Genomic DNA, 11,301 nt, shown 5'->3' on the forward strand with positions numbered 1-11,301 from the left:
TCATTCTGCATTGACTGCTGTGTCATCTTCCTTGCCGATCTCTGCCTCTGTTTGGGGCTCACCTGTGCGTCGAGTGGCCCTTCCTGTGCCTGTGCGTCTACTGCCAATCTCTGAAGCTGTTCCCTCGAAGAGCCTGGCCATGAAGGTGGCACCAGCAGTGCGAAGCAGCCCCCGGCCAGCACAGGCATAGAGTAGGGGGTTGACTGCACTGCTGAAGAAGGCTAGGGCTGTGAGAGGGGGGCGGGCAACTGCAGCAGCTCCACACAAGCCCTGTGTGCCACGGAGCTCACCAGCCACCTCCAGCAGGTTAACAGCATGATATGGTCCCCAGGAAGCAGCAAAGGCAACCACCACCAGCACCACCAGACGCTGGGTACGGCCCTTCCTCCGGAATCTGGTATGCCGGAGTCGCCAGAGCAGGATCCCATAGCCAGCAGCGATGGTGGCCATGGGCAGTGCCCACCCTGCCACTGTCTCCAGGAGGTTGTGGAAGACCAGCCAGCCTGTGCTATTGTGTGCCCGCTGACATCGCTCCCTTGGAGCCTCACCAGACACCTGTCGGAAAGTAATGGTGGGCACAGCGAGGAGGAAGGCCATGGCCCACACAGCAGCCACAGTGCCATGGGCTACCCGAGTGGAGTGGCCTGCCAAGGCCAACGTGGGTCGGGAGACAGCCAGGCAGCGGTGAAGGCTCATGAGGACGATTAGGAAGACGCTGGCATACATGGCAACGGCACAGATATAGTGGCAGCCCTGGCAGGCTGCGAGGCCCAAGTCCCAGCGCCCAGTGCTGAGGAAACGGAGGTAGACAGGGGCAGTAAGCAGGGTAGCCACGTCAGCCAGTGCAAGATGGGTCACCAGCAATGCTGGAACACTGTTCCGGCGTGTCAGCACTGTGGAGCTCCACAGGACGAAGGCATTGCCTGGGAGGCCCACAGCAAAGGCCAGTGACAGCAGCACCAGCCCTATTGTGGCACCAGGGACAGGGGCAACCGTTGTATTAGAGAAGCGAGGGAGGGTCATCAGAGTATGCAAATACAGCTGTGGGGAAGGAGGAAAAGAGGGGTTACACAGACTCTCTATGAGCAAACTTAAACATCCAACCATTCATCTGTCCATTCACTTATCCACCCACCCATATACCTGATCCATACTCATCCATGTAACCACTTATTTACCCATCCATCTGCCCATCCTTCCACTGATACATAAATCCAACCACCTATCTGTCTATCCAACCATCCATCCATCTACCCACCCATACATACACACACCTGTCACTTCTCCTACACCATTTAGGCTCCTCTCCATACATAACTGCTTCCTCTCCACAGTCTTTTTCCCCCATCTCTTGTTCCCACTCAAACATCCCCCTCTTATCTTTCATCATAGCCTCTCTGTTTTCATTTATTCCATCATTCCTTCTTCTCTCACTCCACAGCCTGTGGGGACTCTTCTTCCTTCACTCATCTCTTCTCATTCCTTTCATTTTTTTTGCCCAGCCTATCATATCACAGTGCCCTAGGATACCTAGTCCCCCCACCCACTCCCAGGGTCTCTGTAGCTCCCAGAACCCGCCTATATCTCCCAGGTGACCACTAGGACCCTCTCAGTGCTCTCCACCCCCTCTCAGAGCCTCCTCTGTCTCTTTCAGAGACAACTTAGATCTCCTCACTGCCTAGCAGTATCCTTCACTTTTTCCCAGCTCCACCACGCACCCTCTCAGTATTTGTGGTTCCTTCCCAGTCACCTCAACCCCAACACAAAAGTTCCTCACCCTGGCACGCTAGGGACGCACGTCTCCACTTCCAGGGTATGTTCTCCTGAACAGGGCACCCCCCAGCCCCTCTCTCTGGCTATGACTGTAACCGCTGGGTTTCACTTCCCCCCTGCATGGCCCCAGCAGGAAATCATTGCGTGAGAGGAAGGAGTTGACAATACATTGTGAGGGAGGAGTTCCAGGGCTGGAGGAAGTGCTCAGCAAGGGGTAGAGATAAAAGACTCAGCCACAGCAGCCCTACAGTGAATTACCCTGTGTGATATAATTGCTAGGTCATACCACCCTGGCAGAACACGGTGATTCTGTCCCTGGAATGAAAGGACTTTTTCAGGTACCTGTGGGAAGGGGAGATGATGAACAAGCAGACACTTTGAACAAAACACAATGGGTTTTAGGGGTCTGAGGATGTCTATAAGACAAGGCCATAGGTGTTATCACCCATTCCCACAGGTGTCTGGAAAAGCCCATTTCCTCCATGGACACAGTCACTGTGTTGGGACAGGACAGTGTGGCCTAAGGGTTAGACTAAACAGGGTGCACTGGATGGCCACCACGGCTGAGAACAAAGTGTCCTTCAACCCTGCCCCTCCAGCCCTGAGTCTCTTCCCTGATAAAATATTGCTGCCTTTTTCCTCTTGCATAATGGCTTCCTGCTGAGGTTGCCCAGGGGAGAAGTAACACTCAGTGGTTACTGCTGCCAGGAGAGAAAGAGGGTGCAGGAGGCACCCCCGCTGTCAATTAGAGGGGACACTGGGATGGGAGACGTGAGTCTCTGACATGCCAGGATGAGGGACTGTGGAGTGGGGTGGACTCTCTCCCTCCAGTGGGAGGGACTGCAAATACTGGGAGAGTGTGAGGGAGAACTTGGGCGGGGGGGGGTGAGGACCACTGAAAGGTGTGTGTAACTGGGAGAGTTTTGAGCAGGACCAAGGGGGGCTGTTGGAGTGACTAGGAGGGACTGGCCACTGGAAGGGTGGTCCCTTGGGAGGTCTGGATGGGCAACTAGGAAGTCTAGTGGGCATTGATAACAGATGGGGAGACTGGGGGATTCCAGAGATAGAGAGAATGAGTAGAGACAAAGGAGGAGTAAGTGGCAGCCCACTAGGGTGGAGAGAAGGGGAAAGAGGCATGATGAGGCAGATGATTTATGAAGGATATGTTGAAGAGTGAGAGGGGTGGGAACGAGAGTTGTGTGGGGCAAATTCTGGAGGAGAGGAAAAGATGGATATGTTGAGGGATGGTTGGATGGATGAATGGACTCCTTGTTGGAGTAATGGATTATTGGGTAGGTGGATGGGTAAATCAATAGATGGATGAGTGAGTGGGTGGATTGGTGGAAGGATGGATGTATAGGAGAGTGATTGGTTGGATGAGTGGAAGGATGGGTAGATGGAGGCAGGGATAGATGTATGGATTAGTGAATGGATGTACTGGTGGAGGGATGGATGGCTTTGTCAACTGCTTTGTGGATGGATGGGATGAGCAAGGAGAGGAAGATCGCTCTGTGGAGTCCCATTGTCCCATTCTCTTTTCTCCACATAGAGTGGTCTGTCTTTTTTTTCCCCCACTTGCCAGGAAGGTATCCTGTGAGCAGACATGCATTTCTGTGTTAGAAATTTAAGAGCTGAGGTGGACTTTACTAATGAAAAAAGAAAGATTCCACTATCTATCTATCTATAGGTATATGTATATATATGTACACATATACACACACACTTTTCCTTTGTTCAGTCAATTTTTGCCCCTCACCCTGCACCTCCCATAGTATAAGGAGAGAAGTAGTTTCTTCCAGAGGGCAAACCTTCTTGTTTCAAGAGAACTGCTACTGACCACAGGGGGTGACTTGCCTCATGGAGCTGCCTCTTACTCTCTTTGGAATAAAAAGATCATGTGTTTGCTCACTTTTACATATTCTGCTTTCCTGTGCCCATGGATTTTCCCAATATTATCCAGACTAGAAGTTGAAGAAACAGATTTTTTGCTCTGGCAAGGGAAAGAGTGTCAGGAAAACCAGTACCATAATTTGAAACGTGTCAAGACAGATTTTCTCTCTCCAACCAGGAGAATGTTGGGTATGGCACTAGGTGAATGGTTGCAACTTTCTGAAATCTTTGCTTTAGGAGGAGCTAATTCATCAGTTGAGCACACCAGCTCAGACAAAAAAAGGGACTAGGCAGTGGGAACGGAACAGAGGATACTTGAACCCACATTGTGTGTCAAGCTGTATAGAAAATGAAAAGGCAGGAGGAAGGGAAAGTATTAAAGAAAGAAAAACGTAACCATGAGTTGACCAGGAAACATGAAAGAGACTTTGTGCAGGGAGGAAAGGAAATGCACAAGAAGTATCATTTGTTTCTCATCTTCCCCTCCTCAGTTATGGTTCCTGAGGACTCTGGGGCTGCCTCCCTGCATATCCCAACCCAGCAGCTCTATCTCAGCCCTGCCACCTGTGCTGGCAGGGCTCCCTGCTCAGCATTGCTGGGCACCATGAGGGAGATCCCCAGGATAAGGGGGGATGGAAGCAGAGTCAGAGAACTGGTCAATGCTCAGGACATACCTGAATGCATGGCCAAGGAAAGTCCATTCCTGAGAAATGGCCCTCTGCTCAGTGGCACTTGATACAGCCATTCCTCTAAGCTCTGTCACACCAACCCCCTCATCTGCAGTGAATTGCTTCTGAAGATGATAGCAACAGGCAGTGTTAGGAGAGTTTTCCAAAATCAGTATGGAATTACTGACATCCCCTGCACTTCTTACTGCAGGGGTGTGAGAAAGCTGAGAATCGAAGACAAAAACATCTGTGAATGTGCTAAAGAGGGAAAATAAGAGAAATTATAACTCTATTCGTGATGAATGGAGGAACAGAGGTAACCTGACACATCCCAGCCAAGATGGGTGCGTGCCCCTGGGATGGCTCCAACACACCAACAGTCCAGCTGTAGCTGAATACCACCAGATCCAATTCCCAGGATCTCTACTCTGCAATGCCACGGATTTTTGTGGATGTACTATAATCCTGCTAGTGACCCCTGTGCTAATGATGCCTAGGAATGAAGATGAAGGTTAGTATCTCACTTTCTGCTTCTTTGCCACCACATTTTTCCCCTCCCTCTTTGTAAACTGTGACCTAGGGCTCAAGCATTGCTCTGCCTTGTTGTTCATTTCCAGCACTCTTGTGGTGAGTCGCGATCCACACCCAAATGCCCCCTGCTCCCCAGAATCTCCTGGGGTTTAGAGCACAAACAAGTCTGAAGGTTCATGTTGCAGCTCAGCTCTCCCTAGGAACTTCAGAGAGTGAGCAAAGTATAATTGGCTCTCAAAGTAGACTGAAACTTCTGCAACTGTGTGTTCACTGACTGTCAGGTTTAGAGAGTCCTTAGTGTCTGAGCTGGTTCCTCCAGCCTCCCATGATGGTTAGTGAGGAGGGAGAGGCATTTCCTCCTAGCCACAGAGACATCCTCAGATGCCAGGCTTTATCCTCTGAGGGAGAGGGTTCCAAAGCTCTTCCTGAGGAGCCGGGGCCTGGCATGTCAGGATCTGAAGGGAGTGGAGATACTGTATGTCCTTCTGGTTCAGGTCCATTTCTTGTTCTTGGGAGGCGCCAGATATGCTCACAAATGTAAGCCACATCTGGAATTGATTCCTTTCAATCTTGTTGGATTGCATGTCATGAGATGCAATCCCTTTGCCCTCTTCACTGGATTGGAAGGACAGGGGAGCATGAGCCCATGGGTACAGACATTCGTACCATAGCTTCTAAGGGCAAGAGACACTGAGCTCAGACTGTTTATTTATGAGAATCACAGCCATTTCAATGTAAGTGCCAACAGAAATGTGCTCATTGGAGCTCAACATGTATTCTCCTCATTCACTCAGGAGTGCTGGTGTTCAGAAGGCCTTTCCCTGTGCACAGGAAGGTAGTTAGATCAGTTCTTATATGTCTCTGTCCTCTGATTGTCTTTTGGGAAGGTTGGCAACCACCTTGAAGCTCCATATCACATCTGCACACTCTCTCAGTCTTTCTCAAATACCTAGGATCATCAGAAATAGTCCCAGACACGTATATCATAGGATCAAAGCTTGTAGAAGCAGGAGAGAGTGGCCCAGTGGACACAGAAATTTGTGCTGCAGCTCCTAAGGACAACAGACATGAACCTCAGTTGGAGGACTGCTTTTTTATGAGAGTCAGAGTCATTTTAATGCAAGTGCCAATACAGATGTTAGCTTATTGGAATTCAACATATGCATTTCTCACCTATCCTGGAGTGCTGGCAGGGAGGAGGTGTTACCCTATGCATGGGTAGTTAGTGGAACTCAACTGTTGCAGCGTATCTCTGGACTCCAGTTGCCTTTTGGGGAGGCGGAGAGTCACCTTGAAGCTCTGTGTCACATCTCCCCACTGCCTCAGTCTTTCTCAAATACCCCAAAACATCACAAATAGTTCCAGACATATATAACATAGAATTAAAGAATAATTCAGGATGGAAGGGAACGTAGGAGGTCTTTTGTCCAACCTTCTGCTCAAAGCAAGATCAGCTCTGAGATCAGACCAATTTGCTAGTGCTTTATCCATCAGGTCTTGAAAACTTGCAAGGGTGGAGACTTCACAACCTCTCAGGGCAACCTCTTTCTCACAAGAAAGAAGTTTCTCCTTTCACCCATTATGAAGTTCTCTTATTTCAATTTATTCTCTTTGATCCTCCCACCTTTCAACACTATGTAAAGCCTGTCTCCATCTTCTGACAATCTTGTGGGCGCTGTAAGGCTTTTGTTATTTCCCCCCTCCACAAAGTCATCTCTTCTGCAGACTGAACCCCCCCCACCCCGTTCCTTCATCTCTGCACACAGGCAAGTGACGCACCCCCATGAACATTTTGATGGCCCTGCACTGAATGAGCTCCTGATTGTCATTGTCTATTTTCTTATTCAGGACCCAACATTGAACTCAGTACTCTAGATGTGGTCTAGAGCATTGAATAATGGGAAGTGATCATCTCCTCAAAGTATGACTGTGCTCCTGTTCATGCATCTCAGGATGCTATTGGCCTTCCTTGCTGCCAGGGCACACTGCGGCCTCATGTTCATGTTGTTGTGTGCTACGACCACCATCTGGTTTCCCATCCATCTTGACCATCACATTCTGACTTTGATACAAGACTTCTGTGGGAAACCATGTCAAAAGCCTTGCTAAAGACTATGAGACATCCACTACTCTTCCTTTCTCTATAAAACTAGTTCTTTTATCCTAGAAGGCAATCAGATGCTTTCATCATGCTGCATAACACATAATTTACTGGTAATGGGCAATGACCCTACACTCCAGACACAATTTTTCCTCTTGTCACTTACAGTCTATTTGGTAATGATGTTTGGGAGCATCCTCATCCTTGTGCTGGTGGTGACAAACTAACATCTGCACACTCCCATGTATTTTCTCCTGGGTAGTCTGTCCTCCTTGGAGGCTTGCTACAGCTCCACCATCCTGCCTTGGCTACTGGACAGCTTTCTGACTGGGAACAGAACCATCTCTGCTCACAGCTATGTGGCACAGCTCTATTTCTTTGGCAGTTTTGCAGTTGGTGAGTGTTACCTGCTGGCCATGATGTCCTGTGATGGATACTTGGCCATTGTCCAGTCCCTACTCTACACAAACCTCATGACCTGGAAGGTCTCTCTGCAGCTGGCAGCAGCATCTTGTCTAGGGGGTTTGTTGCTGTTTGCCATAGTCACATTCCTCTTATCCCAGATGAAGTTCTGTGCCCCAAAACAACCAACTGCTGTGACTTTACCCCGTGGTTGGAGCTTGCCTGCAGTGACACCAGCAATGTCAGGCTCATTACTTTCATATTTGACTTCGTGGATGTAGCCTTCCTCTTCTTATTCATTCTGGCCTCCTATGTGTGCATCATAGCTGCCATCCTGAGAATCCCATCCAGCACTGGCAAGTAGAAGGCCTTCTCCACCTGTTCTTCTCATCTCACAGTTGTCACTGTTTTTTACAGCATCCTCATCATTGTCTACCTGATGCCCAAAACACACCCAAGCCGAGAGAGCTCAACAAAGTGTTCTTTTTCTATACTGTTCTCACATCCCTGGTCAATTCTCTCATCTACAGCCTGCAAAACAGGAAGGTAAAGGAGATGATGAGGAAAGCACTCAGGGGACATTTGGGTGGCACACAGAGCTCATGCTAGTTGCCTGACATGGGCACAAACAACTTCCAGCTCTACTACAAAGGCAAGTGCTGAATATTGGAGACCTCTTTAGAAGTATCTGGCATGAAGCCTGCTTGTGGAGTGACAAGGGGATGAATGAAAGGGAAAGGTCCTTGGGGAGAAATGTTCTTATTTAGAGGAGAAAGTTAAAAATGTATTGTGTTTTCTTTTTCTTTGATAATAAACAGCATGGTGGTCTTACATGTATGAACTAGCAACAAGTTTTCTTTTCCTGAAAATTTAGAAAAAACAAATTTGAGATGATATATGAATACCTTCCAGGTGCAAGCATGTCATGATGGACCATAGGTTGCCCTTATGACAGTATCTATTTGCTTTTGAAAGCACAGCATTCAGGAGCTTCAAGGATATAACTGAAGGTTATATAACTGAATAGGAAATTGAAAAAAAATATATATTGCTAGAAATAGCTCTTTGGGGAGATTTGGATGGCATACATCTATTGTTGCAAGCAACAAAACTGATGCCTATGCTAGACTGTTCTGTAATAGTGTAGTAAACATAGCTTTCAGTGAGACTCCAATGTCCTCCCACCATACATAGACATGTGGAATATAAACGGTAGTTTGTGCTGTCCTGTCACTTGCAAGTGATACTTCAAGCACACAAGGAAACCAATATCTACCCCATGAACCAAGTGGCAAGCATACTTTACCAGGATGCATTTCTCTAGGTGTCTGATCAGGTGAGGAACACTCATGTAGCTCTGGTTCCCATGGGGAAAGTCCTAGCAGTAAATGTGGGCACTGAGTAAACATTACTGGTAGATGACTGCAGAGGCAACCATCACTAAAACCCAAAGAGAGATAATCCTCTTGTGTGACAGATGAGCCTCCAACCACATAGCATGCCTGCCCATGCTTTAACAGCTCTCAAGTGCTTCTACTAAAAGTCCAGATGCTATAATACAGTAATGCCAAACAACAGAATACCCTTTCTGCCTAAAAGTAAAAAGGCACAGAACAGCACCGAGTTTCTTTATTTTTTGTCCTCATTAAGAAAAAGGTACAGATGTACAAATAGAAGCATTTAAATGCCTTCAGTACCTACAGTGGGGCATTACAGGCTGTGAAATTGTTTATATTCGATAAATGTATTCAGCTGAACACAATGTTTATATTAATCAACAAATGTACTATATTCATGGCTAGTAGCATTCCCCAGGGCTCAGTACTGGGTCCCATCCTGTTCAAATTCTTCATCCATGACCTGTATGAGGGGATGAAGTGCCTCCTCAGCAAGTTTGCTGATGATACCGAGCTGGGAGGAGTGGCTGACACACCTGAGGGCTGTTCTGCCATTCAGAGAGACCTGGACAGGCTGGAGAGTGGGCAGAGAAAAACCTCAGGAGGTTCAGCAAGGGCAAGTGCAGAGTCCTGCCCCTAGGGAGAAATAACCCTAAGCATCTGTACAAGCTGGGGGCTGACCTTCTGGAGAGCAACTCTGCAGAGAAGGAGCTGGGAGTGCTGGTGGATGACAGACTGACCATGAGCCAGCAATGTACGCTTGTGGCCAAGAAGGTCAATGGTCTCCTGGGGTGCATTAGGAAGAGTGTTGCCAGCAGGTCGAGGGAGGTGATCCTGCCCCTCTACTCAGCCCTGCTGAGGCCTCGAGTATTGTGTCCAGTTCTGATCTCCCCAGTTCAAGAGAGACATGGAGCTACTGGAGAGAGTCCAGTGTAGGACTACGAAGATGATCAGAGGGCTGGAGCATCTGCCTTACGAAGAATGGCTACGAGAGCTGGGCCTCTTTAGCCATGAGAAGAGAAGACTTAAGGGGGATCTTATCAATGTGTACAAGTATCTGAAAGGAGGATGTCAAGGGGACGAGGACAAACTCTTTTCAGTTGTCCCGTGTGACAGGAGAAGAGGCAATGTTCAGAAATTGAATCACAGGAAGTTCCGTCTGAATGTGAGGAGAAATTTCTTCACTGTGAGAGTGGAAGAGGTTGCTCAGAGAGGTTGTGGAGTCTCCCTCTCTGGAGATATTCAAGGCCAGCCTGGATGCAACCCTGTCTACCATGCTCTAGGTGACCCTGCTGAGTGGGGAGTTTGGACTAGATGATCTCCAGAGGTCCCTTCCAACCTTACTGATTCTATGAGTCTATGATTCTTAAGTACAGTGAAAGAAAGGAAACATATTTCCTTACACACACACACAAAAAAGTTTCATTACACTATTATAAAAGAAAGGGGGGGTTAGAAGAAGGGACTCTGCAGTCAGGCTGGTGCAGAGCAGTCTCCTGGGAGCTACAGGGTCTTACAAGGAGATGAAAACCATGGTCTGAATCCCACTTAGACCAGCAGGAGCTCTTGCCACAGAGAGAGGTTTATGAGCAGCATCTTCCAGCTCCTTAAGCTACCAGCAACCACCTGACTGTTGAATTTGGAATGGAAGTGCATAATATCATCATTTGATGATCTTCAATCTAAAACAAATGTGGATTTTCAGACAGAAATAACAAGAAGCACCTTAAAATCAAGCCACCTCCTCACCATGAGCTCCACCTACCCCACTTCAGTCACTTGATCTTTTCAGCTTAAAGCAGTGAAAAGGTGCTGACATGCATCTTTCTCCAGAGGATATAGTGCTAGCAAGCAGAGCTGATAGGCCCAGGGTATGAGCTGCCAACTTCTCCAGAGCGTATATTCCTGCAGGCTCCAGGGGAGACCTAAGCCTGCATCCTGGCTCTCCAGTTGTTTAGAGTCTGGGCCTGTACCATGCTGGCTGGCAATCAGCATTTCTAGAACAAACAAGACATTTAAAAATAAAGTTACCATGGAAGAGAGAGGTGCTAACTTCTACTGTTGTTTTTTTTGTCAGTGGAACTCCTGGTCAGCATAGTAAAAAAAACTGAGAAAAATAATTTGGACAATGGCGACAACTTAACCTCACTTTTCAGCTGTGGGCTTCAATGACTTCCACACTGAAATATCAAAAGATTAACATAAACTTAGTAGCTTTGAGATTACAAATGTAGGCATGGTTTCCAGCATTTTCCTATGCTGTTTTAACAAATCCATTCTCAATTTTATTCCTATTACACAATTCACTGCTGTTTTAATAATCCTGGAATTTGAAAGGGCAAAGATGACCACACAAATCCTTATAGCCCCCCCTTTTTTTTTTAGCCTGAAAGGATAGACAACCCTTGCTTTTGTGTCACTTAAGGAATACTGTGTTTTAAATCAATGTGATCTGAGTCTGGGGATCTTTTTGGAGGATGCTGGGTCCTTCAAATTGATCGGTAATATCGACATGCTTTATTGGAACTCTAGTATTGAG

At 47.6% G+C, this 11,301-nt stretch overlaps 1 protein-coding gene across 1 annotated transcript; it reads right to left on the reverse strand.

Moving 5' to 3' along the window:
• LOC134154897 (leukotriene B4 receptor 1-like) lies at nt 1-1,847 on the reverse strand. Its single transcript, XM_062601526.1, has 2 exons — nt 1,778-1,847; nt 1-1,041 (listed from the first exon to the last, which is right to left on the reverse strand). The coding sequence occupies exon 2, from the start codon at nt 1,021-1,023 to the stop codon at nt 1-3; it is 1,023 nt and encodes a 340-aa protein (XP_062457510.1). The 5' UTR covers nt 1,024-1,041; nt 1,778-1,847.
• Nucleotides 1,848-11,301: the final 9,454 nt, after the last annotated feature.

The sequence above is a fragment of the Rhea pennata genome, unplaced genomic scaffold (genome assembly GCF_028389875.1).
Source record: "Rhea pennata isolate bPtePen1 unplaced genomic scaffold, bPtePen1.pri scaffold_51, whole genome shotgun sequence".
In the NCBI taxonomy this organism is placed as follows: domain Eukaryota; kingdom Metazoa; phylum Chordata; class Aves; order Rheiformes; family Rheidae; genus Rhea; species Rhea pennata.

What these genes read in the sequence shown, in the direction of transcription:
- LOC134154897 (XM_062601526.1), bottom strand. Translation starts at nt 1,023, where the DNA reads ATGACCCTCCCTCGCTTCTCTAATACAACGGTTGCCCCTGTCCCTGGT.